Genomic DNA, 21,395 nt, shown 5'->3' with positions numbered 1-21,395 from the left:
ACAACAAAAAACAAAAACAAATTATGGATATTTGTCTTAGTGTGTTGGTTATAAGTTGCTATGAATAATGGTCAGGAAAAAAGCTAAACAAATGATATTAGATTCAGGATCTTGTTTTGAAAAGAAAAAAAGGGGAATTGCTGTGGGATAATGGCCTTGTACACTGTAAAGATTTGTCACTGTATTGATTTAATAAAATGCTGATTGGCCAGTAGCTAGGCAGGAAGTATAGGAGGGGCAACCAGACTCTGAGAATTCTGGGAAGAGAAAAGGCAGAGACACAGTCGTCAGCCAGACACAGAGGAAGCAAGATGAGAATGTTTTACTGAGAAAAGGTACCAAGCCACAGCTAAATGTAGATAAGAATTATAGGTTAATTTAAGCAGATTGCGCCGTCAACGGCCACGAATGCACACTTTTCTCGGTAACACGGAGAGCTCTTCTGGAGTGAACCACATGTTAGCTGAGAAAGCCGATTGAAGAATGGCCTTAAGGTTTAAATTCTGCATGTCTTTTCGGCTCCAGCGGAATGAATAAACAGGGGAAGCTGCAAAAATTATAATTAAGTCAAAATTAAATAACACCTGTGTTTCTTTAAATAAATACAAATGGGTTCTCTCCCTCACCAAGTGGGACCCAAGGATCAAATCCATGTCACTAGGTGTGGCAGGCAGCAGGCACCTTTACCCACTGAGCCATCTCGCCAGCCCCTCTTTTTCTTGTTTAAAAAGAGACTCTTTACTCAGAGAGAAATTTATTCCAATAAATTTTCTTAAATATTTTAATGTTTTGCTATTACAATTTCAAATAATCTTTCTGGCATTTATGTTTATATTTACTGTGTGAAGCGGGGCTCCGAACCTGACGGTTCTCCCTCTGGTTTAACAGGGAATATGGACAGTGTTGCTATTTTACCACAGTTGTTGATCACAGCATTAATTATGAATAGCACACACTGACATTGAGTGACTGTTCATCAAAAGGGATCTAGTCAGGAAAACATGGCACATCCATACCATGTAGAATTAATTAGCTTTGGGGCTGGAGAGACGGCTCAGAGGTTAAGAGCAGGTGGATACCCTTCCAGAGGTCTTGAGTGCAATTCCCAGCAACCACCTGGTGGCTCACAACCATCTGTAATGAGATCTGGTGCCCTCTTCTGGTGTGTGTACATAATAAATAAAAAAAAGTATTTTTTTATTTTTTCAAAAAGAATTATTTAGCTTTAAGTAGAGAGAGTGCTACAGGATAGCCAGATATATTTCACTCAGAGGGTTAATACCAAGGATACACTGAAGTGATCCACATGAGAGAGTTATTGACAACCACACTGATTAAGCCAATTAAATGTTTTGTGTCCTCCTTTATTGATGGCTAGGCCAACAGCAGGCTGATGCCTCTAATAAATCTCTTGGTGCCCAAGTTTAGAGGTAGAGAGGTTTTAAAGGCAAAACTCATATAGGCTATAATTTACATCAAAGTTAGATGAGGATCAGAGTAACCTTGAATGTCAGAACATAGTAATTATTTCACACATAATCTGACATTTTTAAAAATATTTATTTAACTTTATTTTATGTACATTAATGTGAAGTGTCAGATTCCCAGGAAATGGAGTTACAGACAGTTATGAACTGCCATGTGGGTGCTGGATGGCAAAGAAGCCTTGTTTACTGCTGGTGAGAGTGTGAACTAGTATATAGCCATTATAAAACCATGATGGAGATTTCTTAATATCTTAAAACTGGATCCGTGCATGGTGGCACACACCTTTAATCCCAGCACTGGGGAGGCAAAGGCAGGCAGAACTCTAAGCTGGAAGCCAGCTTGGTCTACAAAGTGAATTCCAAGACAGCTGGGGCTACACAGAGAAACCCTGTCTTGAAAAAAAGCAAAATTAAAAACCAAGCAAACAAACAAACAAAAGGCAAACAACATCAAGCTTAACCCTGTAATTACCCTATGACCCAGATATAATCACTCCTGGGAAGACTCTTAAAGAACCCAGTGAGCTGTCAAAGAGTTACGTGTATAGCCATGTTTATTGTTCATAATAGCCAGGAAATGGAATCAACCCAGACGTCCACTTGGGAGAGAATAGACGATGAATCTGTGATACACAATGGATTTTATTCAGCTGTAAAGAAAAATGAAATATTCAGTAGAAGGGGTGGATCTGGGAAGCATTATATAAAGCAGGTAAACTGGACCCAGAGAGATGAATACCAGCTTCTCTCTCAAATGTGGCTCCTAGTCTTTCCTGTCGGTACACACACACACACACACACACACACACACACACACACACCGGTGGGTGTTACTGTGGGTATAGGCCAGCGCTTCTCAACCTGGGGGACCAAGGGCCCTTTCCCGGGAGTCGCGCATCAGATATCCTGCACATCAGGTACCTACATTATGATTCCTAACAGTAACAGAATCACAGTTATAAGACAGCAGTGAAAATAATTTTGTGGTTGGGGGTCGCCACAGCATGAGAGACTGTATCAAAGGTCACGGCGTTAGGAAGGCTGAGACCGGCCTAAGCTATGAAAGCTGAGGGAGGACCCTGAGAGAGGAGAAAGAGTTATGGGAGGAAGGGCAGCAAAACACAGGCGACATTAAGGTAGAAAGGAGACTGCTGGGAGTGGGGTGTCACGAGGGAGCAGGGGGGCAGAGAAGCGGGGGTGGGGGTGGGGCGCGGGCCAACAGAAAGACATTGCATTTGAAGATGATGTAATCACAGGCTGAGGCGATGGGTCAGTGTGGAACACATCCGCCGTACAGGTGTGAGGACCGGAATTCAGATTCCCAGAATTCACATAAAGTGAGACTCTGGAGTGGGCCTCTGTGTTCTCGGTGCTTCTGCAAGGTGGAAGGCAGAGATCCAGAGGATCCCTGGAAGTTCACGGGCCAATGAGAGCCTGGCGTATGTTATGACGAGGACCCAAGGTTGTCCTCTGACCTCCACACAGGTACACATTATATATACATTCACACACACACACACACACAGAGAGAGAGAGAGAGAGAGAGAGAGAGAGAGAGAGAGAGAGAGAGAGAGAGAGAGAGAACTCAATGCTGGTGTGTTTCTCCTGCATGTATGTCTGAGCACCCTATGCATGCCTACTGCCTGCAGAGTTCAGAACAGGGCTTTGGTTCCTCTGGAGGTGAAGTTACAGGCAGTAGTTAGCTGCCCTGTGGGTGCGGGGAATTGAACCTGGATCCTCTGCAAGAGCAGTCAGTATGCTTAACTGCTGAGATGTCTTTCCCATTCCAAACGTGGTGCTTTGTATATTAATTTAAAAAAGCAAGTTTTAAACGAGGTTCTGAATTCGTTTTTCTTTCTTCCTTTCTTCTCCTTCCTTGCCCTAGGCGTCACCATGATAACTTGTGTACTAGAAGTCTTTTTATTTAAATTAATTTGAAATATTTTAATTATTTGGACTTATTTATTTTATGTTATGTGTATTGAATGTTTTGCCTGCAGGTATTTATGTATGCCCCATGTACACCTGGTGACCATGGAGGTCAGAAGAGAGTGTCAGATCCCCTAGAACTAGAGCTATGGGTCACCATGTGGGCACTGGGAAACGAACATGGGTTTCCACAAGGGCAACAAGGGCTTCTCACTGACAAAACATCTCTTGAGACCCCTAAGGAGTTTTGAAATAGTTCTTACTATGTTGTTCTAACTGCTCTCAAAGTGATCCCCCTGCCTCAGCCTCCACATCACTACATATGAGCCAGGCCATGGTGCCTGGGTGAAAGGCATTTTTTCTTTTAGCTGTGACATTGCCTGACTTCCTGACTATTCTGAACTATTTGATTTTGGCCTCGCTTTATGTGGGAAATAAGTGTTTCCTGATTCAGCTATTGTTGTGTGTGTGTGTATTATGGCTATCCAACTTCTCCCTCAATAACACACACATTCACACACAAACACACACACACACTCACACACAAACATACAGACACACACACACACACACACAAATTCAACAAAGCATTTAACCAAAGGAAGGGGGAGAGCCCCGCTGGCCATTTTCCCTTCCCTGTGAGAGTCTGCAAACCCCCACTACCCTAATTTAAAATTTCATATTAACCATCTGGGAAATGGCGTGGCTGTTTATCTTGGAACTTGTCTATCCTTTAAACCCCTCCAAGAACATTTTTATCTTTGTAGTGAAGTCCCTTGTTACCAAAAAGTTACTCAGGTCACCTAACACTTTCTCTGAGGACTGCGGTCTTTCCTGGCATGTGTTGGCTTCAGTAAAATGATCAGTGTGCTAAAAGCCTACGGGGCCTCTGCGGGAGCCAGCCGTGGTACTGAAGCTCCTCTGTGGCATGTGTGAAATCTGCCCATCACATACACACTCCCCTGCAACACAGCACTCTGCCTCTCTGCCCAGCGTGCTGGGAATGCTGGGACAGGGCTTCTTTTTCAGGGCCTTCCAGCACACGAGACATTACCATAGGAGAGGCATAGTGGACCTCTGAGATTAGTTTTTAAATCCCTTACTTTTTTTTTAAATAACTTATTTAAGTTTATTTTGTTTGCCTTGGTGTGAAGATGTTAGATCCCCTGAATCTGGAGTCACAGACAGCCATGAGCTGTCATGTGGGTGCTGAGAATTGAACCTGGGTCCTTTGGAAGAGCAACCAGTGCTCTTAACCGCTGAGCCATTTATTTCTCCAGCCCCTAAATCCCTTATTTTACACAAGAGGAAACTGAGGCACAGATTGTTCACTAGACTTCCATATAGCAACTTGACCGGATTACATCGGGCATATAAACAGAACCTAAGGATCTTACTTTAGATTCTGGAGGTTTTAACCAGCTGAACGTGTGCCTGGCATCCCCGTAGTAGACACGGAGATGCCCCTTTCCCCTCGTTTTTCTTCAAGCCATGTCTGACTTAGCGTTCAGAATACTCTGTTCTGTGGCTGATGTTAACGGGCTGTCTCCTAAAAGCAAAGAGTCTGTTTTACAGACTACACTCACTGAGAGTGCTGCCTAGCCTGCCTCCCCCTCTTCCCGCATAGCTAACTCATGATGCTATTGAGTGCCCAGCCGAGTTCCCATCCATATATGAAAATTTAACTTGGCACAGTGCTTGTCAGAACTAAGTCCGACCAGCTGTGTCTGGGCCACAGGGAGATTAACCAAGACAATGTGGCTGCTTTGGGACAAACTGTATCGAAAACACAGGCCATTGAAGGCGTCCAGGTGCCTAGTCTAAGCAGATTTTAGCCCCTGGTCTGAAGCACCATGCTTATGGACAATGGATGCACGGAATGACTACTCAACGTGTAGCCCTGTGGTGGGTCAGGCTTCTCGGCAGCTCCTCTAGAGCTTCAGGACAATGTAATCAAGTCTGCCACCGCTTGTGACTGTTTTAGGTTAGGTCTTCTGTGCCCGTTTGCCATCTTTATTTATTTATTAGTTTTATTTATTTATTTTTTTAATTAGAGAAAGGGTTTCTTTGTGCATATCCCTGACTGTCCTGGAATCTGCTCTGTAGTCCAGGCTGGCCTCGAACTCACTGAGATCCTCTTGCCTCTGCCTCCTGAGTTCTGGGATTAAAGGCGAGCGCCACCACTACCTGGCCCATTTCCTTTCTTAATTATCACCTTTTTGTTTGTCCATGGTGTTCTGGTTTATCTGACTTTCTTGACCCTTGCCCCACAGGTACAGTTCATTTGTGTGTGTGTGTGTATGTGTGTGTGTGTAGACATTACACATACATATATACACAGTTCATATATACGTATATTACACACACACACACACACACACATACACATCCACAAAGCTGTGCAAACATTTCCACAGTCCAGTTCCAGAACATTTTCATCCTTGCCAGCAGGAGTCCCGTGTTCATGGGTGTCTAGTCCTAATTCTACTTCTCCTGACCAGCGCAATCCCTAAGCCCATTTGCCACACTCTGCATTGGTCTAGTCTGGACATTCCACGGAAATGGGATTGAATGGCATGATTTTACGGTCAGTTTCTTTCCTGAGTGCCAGTCCGACCCACGTTGTAGCAGTTCTCCTGGCTTTGTTCTTGTATATGCTTGCAATCTTTTTTTTTTTTTTTTAAAAAAAAACTTTTTCTTGAAAAATTGCAAATACAATGTATCCTTAATAGACACCTTTGCTAGTCTCGGTAGAGAAAAATGAAACGAGGTATTTAATCTGGAATTCAGTTTGACCGACTAACACTGGTGTAGAAATTCTATATGAAAAATTTTAATCTCAGTAATTAAGAAATAAGGAAAATGAACAGCTAAGATGGGAATAAAAATGATCATCTTAGTATATATTTTCCCTTTCAAGTCTTAGTGAAAATTAAGAGAGAAGCCAGGTTCACACGGTATAATTTTCATTTATTTATTTTATCACCCAGAAAACCCCGTGCGCTGCTGAGTCGGCACAGGCATCTGTCCGATGGACAGAAAAGAACAGGAAAGCCCACGAGGCTGCAGCCGAATTTAGAAAGTTAGAGGTGCTCGCATCTGCCACACGAGATGGACAGGAGATTCCTTCCAGCAGGCGAGGGAGCAGAGCGCAGACAACAGATGGGAGAAAGGTCCCAGAGCTGTCAGGTTTCAGCATCCTTGTGCCGAAGAAGGGAGGCGCCAACGTGATTGATGTCCGGCGGCTGTATAAAAGCCTTCGCGATCCCTGCAGCTGCTTGTCACACCGACCCGACCCGCAGACCCGCACGGTCTCTCTGCTCTTGGAGTTTCTGTCAACTGGTGCTGGAGGGAGAAAACTCTCTGGAGAGTAACCTTTTATTGCGGTCATGCCAGAACCCACTAAGAAAGAGGGTAAGAACACCCATAAATCTTGTTTATTTTGTTGTTTATTTTCAAAGAGTTATCTGACTTTTTAAAAAGCAAACTCTAAAACAATAGCAAAGATAAAGTTCTTGAGTGTGAACAGGCCAGAAGAAAAATATAAAACTGTATAATCGCCCGAGAAATACCTGATAAAGTTTATAAAGCAATATTGATTCCAATAAGTACATGAAAATTCTATTCTTCGATTTTAAGAGGTCCTTAAAATGCTTATAAATCAAAGATACTGACTGCTTGTGAGGAGGTTGCATTTCCAAGCTTAGTTTTTTGCTTTGTTTCTGCAGTGTGCAGGCCTGGGGGCGTGGGCTGCCCTCGCAAACACTTCATAACTTTGGTCAAGTCTTCGAATGAGAATGTGTGATGTTATTTGTAGGCTTACTATTTTTCCCCCCACAGGAAGGCATTTAAAATAAACAGATGGATTTGATTGCTGCCTAGGGAGCTCAGCTTTGAAATTCTTGCTTGAAAAGAAAATCTCTATGATTATGATTGGTAGATTGTACTCTCTGAGTGCTGCTATATTCAGTTTCAAAACATGTAGCCTTAAAAGAAAAACAATTAAAAATAAGAAAAGAAAAGCAAGGAATAGTTTTTATTAGAAGAAAATTGTCTCCTCTCTATAAAATATCAATATTTTAAATTGCTAATTAATAATGCAAACAAACTGGTGTTAGTGATTGTGAAAATGTATGTTCATTGCACAAATATATTAACTAGTTTTTAATACAAGCATCTTTTATAAATATTACCTCATTCTCTGGTTTCTCTTTGGATGATATAAATCTTTCATCCTTTACTGAGGATTAGAGAGAAGAATACCTTTGAGTTTCAAGCCAAGATTTTGACTAGCCAAGATTTTGATGTTTTGCTTCTTTGGGACTAATGCAAAATATAAATATTTAAATCAAATCAGTTGCATTGGGGCTGTTTACTCTTACTTTTTTCTTCTCTGCAGATAAAAGCACACTCGCACGCATGCCCAGATACATGCACACAAGATTAGCAGAGAACATAAAAAAATATTTTTCATTTTTAATTCTTAAAAGTTCTTGTTACCGTTACTTTGAAGAACTTTGCAAAAGATGACACACGTTGAACATGAAGTCGAGATACTAAGCAAACGACAAAGAGGCTTTTAAGTATTTTTCTTTATGTAATTAGGTAGTGGGTGCTGACAGGTCGGGGTGATCAGTTACAGGTCGGCTCTACTTAGTGGCAAAGAGCATTGATGGATGAAGTCTTCCTCCCGAAATAACCACAGCAAATGCATGCATTAATATGGGAACTTAATCCCAATGGTGGGGACGTGTGTCTACCTCCTGCTAAAGTGTCTTATTTGCCATGCAAATGATTTACATGTGTATTAAATGTCCCTTTTAATTTAAAAAATATAAAATAAAAAATAAATGTCCCTTTTATACCATGGGTCACTTGACTCTTTGGGAGGCTTCCTTGGGTGAAACGCCTTTTATGATTCCGAAGTGAAAACAGAAGATTATTTTAATTATTCTGAGTTCATTTGCTGTTTGCCATCCCAGCTGAGAATGGCAAGGAAGCTGGAAGGTTAATAAGTAAGGTTCTAGGCTGCAGGACCAATAAAGTGAATTCAGTGATTCCATTGGCTGGGAGCAGTTAAGTGTCGTGTTTGGTTTGGCAACTTGATCAAATCTATTCTACATTTAGAGGGAATGAAATTATAGGACCTAGGAAGACGACAGTATATTTCTTCTTCTCATATATATTTATACTATATATTTTAAACATTTGAGAAATAAATCTGCATGAATACTAAAGTCTCCACGAGTGTCTTTTGCTATCAAAGTCCTTTTGACAGTCTGTGTAGGAGCCCCTCCGCCCAAGACAGTAATTTTATACCCGTAGATTCTTTGCTTAGTTTAGATTTGGATGGTGGGAAGTGACATCCCCCAAAAGCATCACTGATATATTTAAAACCCGTCGAGGAAGTCCAGAGATTTCCTCTTTTGAATTCCCTTACCAGCAGAACTGATTGCTAAAGGAAACATGTCCCGACTTTGTCTCCGTGAATGTGCTGCTTTTGACAACCACATCCGAGAGAATGTGGTAATTCCTGTACCGCCTCTGATGCAGCTACACCTGCCAATGATTCCACATTAACTACGCTTGTCTGTGTTCCATCGAAGCCGCCCTCTGAAAGACAGTACCAAGAATAAAGCACACCACACTTCAGAATGACTTGTAGATATTCACCCAAAGGAGCAGGCCTCCAGCCTTGGGGATCTTCCTTTTCCTTCCTTCTGGGGACACCATGCCCGGAAGGGCTGGACTACCGCTCTGAACCTTGATAGGATCTGGCAAAGGGACCGAGTTTTCAGCACCTAACAGTGCAGAGGACATCTCACTTAGGCCTCCAACCTACAGTGGCCTAATTCTGGGACTCTCATGTCAGTTCATCAGGGAGCAGGCCTTTCTAAGGAAGAGGAAGACAGGTGCAGCTCTCGACCTCAAGGAGGAAGCCTAGGGCCAAGAATTAGTCTATATGAAAATATTTGGGCTATCTCAAGGACTCCATTTGAAAACAGAAAGCATCTTTTTCCGCGGGTGCCCTGGGGGTCAAATCCAGGGCCTCGGGCATTCTGGGTGTGTGCTCTGCTGTTGAGCTACGTCTCTGCACTGCACAGGAGTGGCTCCTTTGCACGGTCTTCTTGGCATTTCACCAGTCGTGTATGCATTCCGACAACTGGATTATTCATCCCACGGACCTCTCTTACACTATGCGTTCATACAGAGCCTGAGGTCATTATGTTTCTCTCATCCGACAGTGAGAGAAGATGCTGAACGGAGGCTTCAGTTGTTAGGAATCTCCCAGGGTGCCTTGCTAGTGGATTTATTTAGTATCAACTCTTAAGCACCTCTGTGCCCCATCTCAGACAGATACATAAGGTGGCTCCAGGCATTCAAGGGTAATTCTGCGCTGGGTCCTAGCATGTAAAGAAATTAGTCTGGTGCTGGAAAATTTTCTTCTTCCTGTCAGAAAGAAACTATCAACCTGAAATTACGAAAAGTCAATAATGCTTCTTCTTGGAATAGAATCTCTATTTATGATAATTCGGGGTTGGCGAGGTGACTCAGCAGGCAAAGGCACTTGCAAGCCTGACAACCTTAGTTCCAACTGTGAGACCCACATGGTGAAAGGAGAGACCCGACTCCTTCAAGCTGTCCTCTGACCTGCACATACTCACAGTGGCACACATAGACACAGACACACATACACACACACACAGAGACACATAGACACACAGACACACATGCAGACACATAGGCACACAGACATATAGACACACACAGATACACACACAGACACATACACAGACACACACACACATACACATAGATACATAGACAAAGACACACAGACACATAGACACACACAGACACACACACAGATACACAGACACACACATACAGACACACACATACAGACACACACACACTAAATAAAATGCAATAAAAATGTAAAAATAATAAAATGACCCTTAAACACATACAAATTATTATACCTGTGCAGCATGTAATAATGGAAGCCACTAAGCCTGGCTCTTTAGAATCTGCATGTAGCAGCTAACCGTTAGACTCCCTGCAACCCTGAAAAATTATTTTCTCACTCATTGAGTTGAGGCCTCAACATGAATTTCACTTTTATCTTGTCATATATGGGGTTATTGTATTTTGCATGCATAACTCATCAGAAGAAATCAATAGTTCCTTTGGGTCCTATGTGTAGATCGTAACACCTGTTGGAGTCACGTTCATGGTGCATCCTTTCTGGAACACTCAAGACACGGGACAAACACAGTCATTTAGGACTGCAATGGTAAAGGTGGATTCTGATGACTTCCGGAATCAAAGCCACAGACGACTTCTCCGCTGTGTCAACATTGTAAAGCATCTGCTGGGTCTACTTGGGTCTTTTTCGGTGGGAACAGGAGGAAACATGGTTGCAGAGACACTTTTTCAGCCCGGAAGCCTTCCTTACCTCCTCTACTTCTCTTTTCTGGTCCCTAGAAGGCGTTAAAGTTCTGCGGAGCATAACAACCTATCTGAACCTAAACGGGCATCCTTCACCTCTGGCCTGATTCTAAGCATGACGCTGGGCTTAGTCACCACCAGAAAAGGAGCACACTGACGGGTCGCTACCCTCTCGTGTTTACTCACTAACCTTCAGTTCCCACGGGCCACTGGGTGTCTTATTTGAAGTCCCCAAATAAACTTGATTGGTGAAATCATATATATCTTAAGTTAGGGGGAAGCTAATGATTTATAGCAAACAAGCTAGAAGAATAGGGGAGAAAGGAGGCAGGTTTTTTTTTTTTTTTTTAAATCAAGTTTTTGTCCATCTCTGCATGATCATGTAGGTCAAATGAACGAGGAGGGTACAAGCTGTTCTGTAAGGTGTGTTGGGATGGCGCGGGCCTATGCTCCCCGCGTTCAGGAGACTGAAACAGGAAAATGAAGACATTAAGGCAGCTCGGGCTTCTGAGTAAGATGCTGTCTCGAAGAAGATGATATATGAATGACAAGAAGAAGACATATCAAGAGTACCGTAGTATTACCCACACCCAGTCCGCTCAGAAAAGATGTACGGGAACTTTCACACAACAGGCTCGGGCTATCTGTGTATGAATGGGTACTCTGGTGAAACGCACCAGGGGAAACGCACTGGGGACATGCACCCTGGAGAGGCTTAATGCCCGGCAGAATTCTTCCCCTCCGTGCCTGCTTTTATGACCGTCATACTGCACCTGTGGGGAAAAGAATAAAGGACCGGGCGATTCTTTCCTCTCAAGCTCTCTAAATAAAACGCTTTAAAAAAAACTATAGGAAAACAAACTGCATCCTTGTTTCTCATCCACTGAGCCCGAAGAAGCCTCCCTCTTGCTTCCAAGGCATTTCAAATAGCAGGGAAGTCAAGAGCAGGGTTTGGTAGAACAGTCAAACGCCCTGCTCGTCTGGCAAGCTTGGGAAAGGGAGGCTGTCAAGGATTTGGGTTTTCTTGGTGGCTTGCTTTATTTGTGGCCTGAGATGTGACTCTGGCCTTGAAACGCTTTCGTTTTCGTTTGAACAGTGTCTCTCTAGGTAGCTCATGCTGGCCTTGAATCCACCGCCCTCTCCCCTCAGTCTCTCCAGTATTAGAAGTACAGGCCTGCATCATCTTTTCTGGGTTTCAGACATTTATTTTCAGGGTCCCTAGACACATATAGCTTACAGTGGCTTCTTACCGATAGCAATTTTAAAGTCCGTCCGTGCTGGAATAAGCTACCCAAACTGAAGTCACTTTCAAATAAATAGTTTCTGTAAAAATCTGAATGAAACAGTCTTCTGCAATACTCTCAAATCTATTCTTTTAAGTCTTAGGGATCTATGAGAAGCGGCAACTGAAATTAAAATATTGCTGTTCTTTTGCAGACGTAGGAAGCATTGCTTGTTCTTTTTCCTTAAATTTCTTATGACCGGTTTATTTTAAGAATGTCAATTTAGTCTTTTGGGACCTATAAAGAAGACTTTAGAATTACAAAACGTTCCCATTTTTTCCTAAATTCCTTTCTAAGTACTTCTGTGAAGCATCCATTAAGTGACACCAAGTACTCTTGACCATCGGTGACTTCTGTGCTAACTCTAGGCCACATCTCCAGGTATACTTGTGTGTGTTAGATGAGTTTGTTCTGTTTTTCTGAGACCTTTGATTGGTTCAGAGTTCTGCGTCCTGGAGAAGTTCAGTAACTCCCCGGGAAGACAGTAAATTGTGAAGAGTTTAGTTTTTTTAAAGAGCCATTTCCTCAAAATTGAGAACACAGTGATTAACAAAGATCAAACTATGAGAAAGAACCAAGACGTTGCCATTTAATTTCCCAGAGGCAGCAAATTATTTCATAAACAGAAAGAGAATATGACCCCTGTCCCCATAGACTTTTTACTTTTTTATTTTTAACAGACAGCCCCCCTAAATCAAAGTGATAATACTGTCTTGTCCCGCCCAGGTCTGTTCTGGGTGGACAGGGTCAGCTTTAACTTACAGAGACTACATTTGCACAGCTGGCTGAACTTGGCAGAGAGTAGAGGAGGCTCACACGTTCCAAGCTTGTTTCTCTCTTTTCAAATGCGCTCACAAGAAACTGACAGTAATCCTACTTACTCTGTGCCTTTCAAGTTTAAATCCGCTTTGATGAGACTTTTGCCCTTTTATGCTCCCAAGAATCCTTTTGTAGGCCAGTTTGGCACTCAAATGTAATATCCAAAGTTATATTGCATTTATCAATCTTTTTTGACTTGTGTTTATCTATGTAGGCTAAACATAGCATTAAACCTCTTCTTAATTAAAACTCCCTAGGAATTTTTTTTTACTTATATTGTTGCCTTTTATAAAACTCACACAGAAGTTGATGTTCTATTTTTATCCAAAGTTCACTTATTTATAGTATTTTAGTTTATTATGTTTGTAGCTGGATGTCTTTAAGATTGTCCTGTAAAAATTCAGTCTTTTAAAATACATCTTAAATAATATTCTTACTAAACATTACTGCATGATACCCACGGGACATGAGAGCTTAAATTCCTCCTGACCCACGTACTGAGTTCCATATACTTTCTACGCCTCGGTTCTCTCCTGTCTAAAATGTGATTAAAATCATAGTGGGCTCACAGGGTCTTTGCAAAAATGGAAATAAATCAGGTAAAGTGTTGGAGAAAGACCCACCACATAGCAGGCCAGCAAGCAGTGAGCCCAGAACCGGCTAAGACATTAAACACCAAGCATGTGATCAAAGCTTTGTAGTCCCAACAGCGTAGGCTGTGAGCCACAGCTTCCCCAGCCTTTGTCAATATTTATAACACATGACCAGATTTATAACACGTGACCTGATTTATAACACGTGATCAGATACAGGCTGCCGTTTGGTTTTGTTTTAGGTGCGTTTTGCTTTTGTTTGTTTTTGTTTTTGAAACCGAGTCTTGCTAGGTAACTTTAGCTAGCCTGTTTTTTTTTTTTCCCCTGGTAGAGCCCTGGACGGCCTTGACCTTGGTAGCCCTCTGGTCTTTGTCTCTTGAGAGCTAGGTTGACAGGGAAGACAAGCATGTGATGACGCCACTTTCACCTGAGAGCAGGAATCGTTAGAATGATCATTTGCTGTCACCAGGAGTACGCCCTAGTGAAATGAAGCATCTTAGTTGTAACTCAATTCAGATTTTTTTTTTTTTTTTAAAAGAAGGTCTACACTCCAGGGTCTCTGTTGTGTTCCCACTGAAATGTATGGTGTGGAGGGGTCTCCGGCTGTCAGAAAGAAAAGGACACCGAGCTGTTACTTTATTGCTCCATTGTGTGTGTGTGCGTGTGTGTGTGCGTGCGTGTGTGTGGCGGTGGAGGACTTCTCTGTACAGAGCTGCCTTCCTGACTCCGATTTTTCTCAGGTAATTACATACAGAGATAGTCTTGACTGCATGTGTATGTGATAGGCAGCAAATCGAGAGCCACTGTGCTTGTTGTCCTGGAATCTTCTTTTTATGACCGCCCTCCCCCAATCTGGCATCAGGACTCTCTTTCCTCTAAAAAAGTCACCCAGAGTGAGCCCCAGAAGGAACTTGGGAAAAGGTCTTGAAAAGGTTTATCCCATCACGTCTGACTACAGAGGGAGTCAATAATGCAGGCCCCAGGGAAAGGCGCAGAAAGGGAACCTAAAAAGAAAAATATTAGCAATACAAATCTCTTGTGAAATTATCTTTTGATGTGTGCTCAACTCTTTTAATTTCTTCAAGTTGAGTCCAGCTTTAGCCAATGGCTGCCTCTATCTGGGTCATTCTGACCCTCATTTCTTTGTCTTTGGAAACAGGAGATAAAGAAACAAGACATTGTCCTGGGTGAAACATCTTGTACTCGTTGCTATGTAAAATCTTGCAGTTGTTGTAAATATAAAAATGCCCGTATCTTCATTCTCCTTTCATTGTGGAATGGCATCATGAGTTGAAACAAATATAATTCAGACAAAAACCACAAGCTAACTGAGGGGTTAAAAAAAAAAAGCCCTGTGCATTTAGGGATCTTCCATCAAGCTGAAGTATGAGTCACTGAGATCTTCAGCATCCAGGCACTTACTTCATCTATAGACTCTTGGAGTGCAGTCCTCAGCAACATGTGGCCACAGCAGACAAATCTGGATTGCACGGGCTACGTACGTTATTTTAAAGAGTGGCTCTGTCTGCAGTGCTAAGGGGTTCGCTTTGTTCTAGAACCTGGTAATCTTTACCACTTCGATTAATACTGGCGGGAAACATTTCTAAAATGTAACACATCTGTGCTTCAAAACAAATCTCTGCATTTTACAAGTGAATCAGTGGGATCTCGGTGTGGTGCTATAATTCTGAGGTAGAGGCAGGGCCAACCTTGGCTACGCAGTGGGTGTAGGGTCAGCCTGGGTTACATGAGAGTCCATCTCAGAAAACACGATGAAAACATAGAACAGAGTGGATGGAATTTAGCCTTGTGTTACAGACGCTGTAGAACATGTTGTCCCAAGAATCCAAACGACTGTCTTTATGGAATCAATACCGAGTCATTAGCAGCTTTCCCATCGTTCTTAGCTAGAAGGTTGCCGTTGATCGTCCTGCCAGTCACTGGAAGAACCCCCCCCCCCCGCCTCCTGCTGTTAGGCATACAGGGCAATGGATCTCGATGCCAAAGGTTTAGTACCACCTTGGGAATGGCCAGCCTTTAAGAAAGCATTTACTTTCAAGCCATGTAAACACAGAGTAGGCACCTGAGGGTGAGCACCGGCTTTGGTCTCTTCTGTGCTCACACTAGACTGTGTACGGTTCAGGGGCTCAGCGAAGGATGCTCGGGGAGCTTGATGCAATGTGTTTCCTCCCCAGGGATCCGGGTCCTTTACAGCTAGCAGCTGTTATCTGGCTAAGAGAATGGCCAGCAGATGAATTTTAGAAGCGGCCGTATTGAACCATATTATCCATTGGACCATATTATCCTTTTGTATCTGTCACGGTGCTCATTAAAGCAAGTTACTACCCCCAAATTCAATTTATAGTTTTGTTCTTTTGAGACAGGGTCTCCCTACATAGCATTGACTCCGCTGGAACTTGCTATATAAACCAGGCTGGCCTTGAACTCACAGAGATTGACCTGCCTCTGCCTCTTGAGTACTGGGCTTAAAAGAGTGTGCCACCGTGTTTGACTACTTTTTTGAAAATATTTATTTTTTATTTTACGTGTCTGAGTATTTTGTCTGTGCACCACAGGCAAGCAGAAGAGGGTTGTCAGATTCCTGAGAACTGGAGTTACAGACAGTTGTGAGCCACCATGTGCAACCAGGTCCTCTGTAAGGCCAGCTTCACAGTTTTATCAATCAAAGCTCCAAATGAAGTATATAACATGAATTTATTCACTTTAAAAAGACCTTACCCAAAATATTTTTATTCTCAGATACATATTTGGCATATATATTCAAATATATATTTACTTATGCTTGTATCTTGCTATGTTGCCAAGGCTCAGGCAATCCCCCACCCTCAACCTCAGAAGTGACTAGGGCAGCAGGCACACTCTCTTAGTTATTGAAGGCACTGGCTGATTTTTGATTATTATTTTTGAACAAATGAAAAAAATCAAAAGATGTTTCAAACATGTAAATACATAAACACCCGTGTTATAAGCTGTCAGAATGCTGATGTCATCACATCTTGTGTGTCCTTTGGAAAACTTCACTACTTGTGAGAGGATGTGAATGAAAAAGATGCAAACAGTGTCTTAAAATTACAGGAAAAAAACAGATATTCTAGACTCTCTAGAAGAGGCTTGGGGGCTCAGGAATCCCAGCCCATACTTTGAGAACTATTACTATAAATCAATGCTTGTTCATTTTTTGGTGACCATAACTAACATAGTCAGTATTTCTCAGGATGGTAAGGCGAATGTCTCCGTGCAAACCATCTTTTATATTGAGGCTGCTGTCCAGGGGGATGAGGTTCCAAGTGGAGCAAGGACACAGTGCCAGAGCCCACTGTCAATAAATGCCTGGTACCTTTTTAATGGGAAAATAAAGAGGATTTGCTATGCCACAAGTGACCTTATTATAGTGGGCTAGGTAAACGCAACATCTTGGATGTTTACAATTTACAAAATAGACGTGCTTTTTTTTTTTCCATTTTGAATGCAGAATGTTACCTCAAGAATAAGAAATACAGGCCAGCAAGGTTGCTCAGCAGGTAAAGGTACTTGCTACCAAGCTTGGGAACCTGAGTTTAATACCTGGGGCCCGTGTGGTGGGCTGCTGCCCTCTGACCTCCACATGCACACTGTGGTACCTGTGCACACACACATACAATGTGTGTTTAAATAGTACAAATGATAATTAAATCTGAACACGGTGGGCCCCTCTTGTAATCCCAGCATTCATGAGGTGGAAAACGGAAGGAGGTCAAGGCTAGCTTGGTCTACACAGTGAGGCTCTGTCGCAAAAATAAACAATAAGCCATGCCATTTGTCCTCAAAGTCATATTACCAGAGGATGGCTTTGGAGGATTCGTTTTTCAAAAGTGTCCCCGGTGGGGTACAGAATAGAAGCCAGAAAAGACATGTAGTCACAGTAATCAAGGAGAGCAACTTCTTATGTGTTCTTTCTGCCTTCTCTGCACCCATATGGTGTAATTAATTATGCCTTCCTTAATATAAAAAATGAAGTGAAATTCTAGCTGAGGCACCACAGAATACTTCTGATGATAATGTATTGTTTAAGTATATGAGAATATAAAGTATAATGATGTAATAATAGTTTTATGACATGAAGCTAGTATGACAGCTTTTCAAAGAGAGAACTTGGCTGAGTTAGGTCACGTTAGTGGACAGACACATACGGACAGAGCGCTTGATACCACCAAGAGTTAAGATCCCCCATCTCCCACGTTACTGACCACAGAACCCTTGGCACTGAAAGCGGAAAGGGCTTCCACTGGAGAAAGTCGTACCATTTATGGAGTCTCTGTTCCCGGTGTTTCTTCAGCAGCTGAGGGCCACGTACCAGGCCATCTCATTGCTGCCACCGGTGCCCGTCAGTTAGAATGCCCGGGCACAAGCTGTGCAGGCATGCATTGGTGGCATACCTGTGCTTTTTACAGTAGGTGACCATAGGAAAAATCCACCAGAAATAGATCAAGCTTTTGAAAGCATTTCAGCACTGCAGAGGAAGGGAGGGCTGTTAGGAATCAGAAAAGATCAAAGGCCAGTCGCCCTGGCATAGGAAACCAGAAGTTAGTTTTGTTGCTGCTGCAGAATCCTGCTCGTTTTCATGTTGTTCACTAAAATATCTGTGCTCCCCCCAGCTATTCCTATACTTTCTTCTTCTTCTTCTTCTTCTTCTTCTTCTTCTTCTTCTTCTTCTTCTTCTTCTTCTTCTTCTTCTTCTTCTTCTTCTTCTTCTTCTTCTCCTTCTCCTTCTCCTTCTCCTTCTCCTTCTCCTTCTCCTTCTCCTCCTCCTCCTTCTCCTCCTCCTCCTCTTCCTCATCCCCTTCCTCCTCACTCCTTTCTCCTCCTCCTTCTCTTTCTTTAGCCAAGTACATAACCCTGCTTTTTTGTTTGTTTGTTTGTTTGTTTTTCGAGACAGGGTTTCTCTGTGGTTTTGGAGCCTGTCCTGGAACTAGCTCTTGTAGACCAGGCTGGTCTCGAACTCACAGAGATCCACCTGCCTCTGCATAACCCTGCTTTTCCATACAACCTTGTAAGCACGTTTTCTGGTAATGGATGGATACAGAGAGAGGGGACAAAAATCTGCCTTTATCCAGCTGGTCCACAAAGTTCAGACTTCATCTTTTGACTTTTAAGTACACAGACATTTAGTGGCATCACTAGTCTGTATCTGTTTGCTTGTTTAAGATTTAGAGTTTACCAAAGGACTAGTCACTTGGCCATTACTACACAGGGAACCAGATATCAACAAACCTACCGGGGCAGACCGAGGGGTATTTGCCTAGACATTGATGGGGCAGGTTCCTTGGTTCTAGTGGCCTTTCCAGCCTGGATTTGAAAGGGGGCAGATTCCTTAGAAAGGGAAGGGGTGCGTTGTTCCCGAGAGCCAAAACCCCAGCCGCGCTTGCTCTCCTGCCCTTGTTAAGAAACGCAAGATGTGTGCTGACAGTAAGATGAAATCTAAAAGATGGGTTTGGGCGGATGCCTGGGAGTCTGGGCCAGCAGGAGGGCCAGCTATGGAAGACATAGTGTTCCCTGTGGGTAATGCAGCCGAAGAAAGCTGCCCACAGAGCGCCAGGGGACAGTTCTGGATTTCTTGGCAGGGAGGAGAAGGGGCTTTTGTGCGGGCAGGAGCTGCCTGCCAGTCAGCTATATTTACGGAGCACCTGCCGCGTGGAACTTGGAAAGGAAGAGAAGACAGGCCTTGTCCTCAAGAAGCTTAGGACCAAAGAGGGAAGAAAGGTCCCCAGCTACTGTAAATGCTTTAGCATTTGCAACCATCTTTGAAATGGGAGAGAAACGGGTGACCTTTAGGGTCCGAGCTGAGCCCTGATGCTCAAAACTGTGGGCTTTGGGCCCTCAGGAGCAGCCATGCCTACAAGCCTGTTAGAAATGAACTTGGCACTGACCTCCAGTCAGGGTCCGTGGTTTGGTTGGATCCTGTGCACACGGCAGTTTCTAAAGCTCCGGAGTCCATGGAAGCAGCCAGACCTCGGTGTTGTAGAAGAACAGAAAGACCAGGAGCAAACACTGCAATACTAACAGATAAATCATTTACCTAGGGGTTCCTTAAGGGGGACTCTCCTCCCTCAGCCACTTTCTTAAGCCTTTTATTATTATTATTATTATTTATTTTATTATTGTTATTCATGAATGATTGCCATAAAAGCAGTCAGTGACTTTGGGGTGTGTGCAAATGATTTTAGTGGCAAGACTGAGCATGACAGGGTCTGTCTGAGACAAAGACATGAGAGAGAGAGAGAGAGAGAGAGAGAGAGGCATCATTCTAGGTAATGTTAAAGGACACCCCACAGGGGTGCTGGAACTTCGGGAATGATTCACTTTCCAAATCAAGCCAGCTTGGCTATCACCATTCCTGGTCACCTGTTACCTCCAAGTTACACATGGCCCCAGAAATGACAGGGAGGTTCCCCGCCCCCCCTCCCCTCCCTTCCCCCCGCTTCCCCTTCCTGTTTCAGCATAATCGGTGGCTGGTTGCTGATTGATCCACTTATCAGACTTGTGGACTGCAATGCTAACCATGTGAATTGTACTCAATTCAATAGTAGTTTCCATTTTACAGTTAGGGTGCAGCAGGCAAGCACGTCCATGCTGCTCCTCACTCCCTACCCCTATTCCAAACAGCGGGCAGCCCACAGTCCAGAAAATTAAACAACTCCTCAGCAGGTGGCACGTGTAGACACCTGTTTCTTGTTCAGGTGCAGCCGAGGACAAACAATGGTAATGAAGACCAGGAAGTGTTGACGTGTAGTCCGCTACCTCACCCCTTCCTGCCGTCCTCCCTGAGGTGGAGACTCTGCTGTTAGTCCCAGTTCCTCCTGAGGAAACTGAGGCACGTTCCTAAGAAGTTGCGTGACCTTGACAGTGACTGACAGGAGGGAAGGTGAAGTGATAATATTGGACAAGTCCGTCAGCTTATTTCTTCTGCCTCCTTCAGAGCACCCAAGAAAGGAAGAGCCAGCCCTGCCACAGAGCATGGACTCTTGGTTAGCCTGATGGGAAAGGAGGTATGGATGGAGCCTTGCTTCCTTCTAGATCCTAGAGGGGAGAAAGCACGGAGCCCAGCTTCTCTGCATGAACTGCGGAGCCTGACAGGGTTTCAGTTCCCATGTCGAAAGGGGGTAATCGTAGGTAGGGGCTTGCTAGTGTTAAAAATGTCGACATAAGTTAGTCCTAAATGCAACAGGAGTCAGCAAGTTGCTGTTTACGTGTTGACTGCAAAGTGACGGGCTTTCTGTGTTCTTTAGAGGGCGCATTTCCTCCCCAAACAGGCAAACAACTTTCGTTTCCACTTCATGGGAATGTCTTAGCACTCGTGTCCTGAAACGTCTCCATGGTTTGGACAATCGGCTACAGCTGGCTGCTCAAACAGTGGCCTCCAGATTAGAGGCGGTTGAATTAAAGTTCTTAAATTCTCATTTTTTTAAATATTATAAAGTAAGCTTTTTATTAATTAAAAATAGATATTTCATACAAATTTTAAAAATTCAATTAGATAACATAAAACAAAACAAAAAATCATGTAGGTAAAAGTCAAATCATTTTTAAACTCTGTTAGGAGTTTTGTGTGTGTGTATGTGTTTTGTCCTGTGGCATTGGGCATGGATCCTTCAGACACAATGGAGATGGACAATTTATATTCAGAGTGCATTTACGGCTCCAGCATCCAAGATGAGGCCCCACTTGGGATCTGAAAGAACTCTAGCTGTCCTTAGGAAACGCACCTTGTGCTGTGTGTGGTAGTGCGTGCTTGGGGTCCCAGCACTCCGAAGGCTGAGGCAGAAGGATTGCAA

The 21,395-nt window shown here is 43.3% G+C and overlaps 1 protein-coding gene across 5 annotated transcripts in view; it reads left to right on the top strand.

Moving 5' to 3' along the window:
• Positions 1–6,712: 6,712 nt before the first annotated feature.
• The window catches only part of Mybpc1 (myosin binding protein C1), a 78,287-nt gene continuing 63,604 nt past the window's right edge, over positions 6,713–21,395 (top strand). For all 5 annotated transcript variants that reach the window (XM_057757576.1, XM_057757573.1, XM_057757575.1 and 2 more), the window contains exon 1: positions 6,713–6,830. In XM_057757576.1, coding sequence (XP_057613559.1) covers positions 6,806–6,830 — 25 coding nt within the window. In that variant the 5' untranslated portion in view covers positions 6,713–6,805. The remainder of the gene's footprint in view (positions 6,831–21,395) is intronic.

Source organism: Chionomys nivalis, chromosome 25, assembly GCF_950005125.1.
Source record: "Chionomys nivalis chromosome 25, mChiNiv1.1, whole genome shotgun sequence".
Lineage (NCBI taxonomy): Eukaryota > Metazoa > Chordata > Mammalia > Rodentia > Cricetidae > Chionomys > Chionomys nivalis.
Note: the sequence above shows the minus strand (reverse complement) of the source record. Positions and strands in the feature narration are given on the sequence as shown.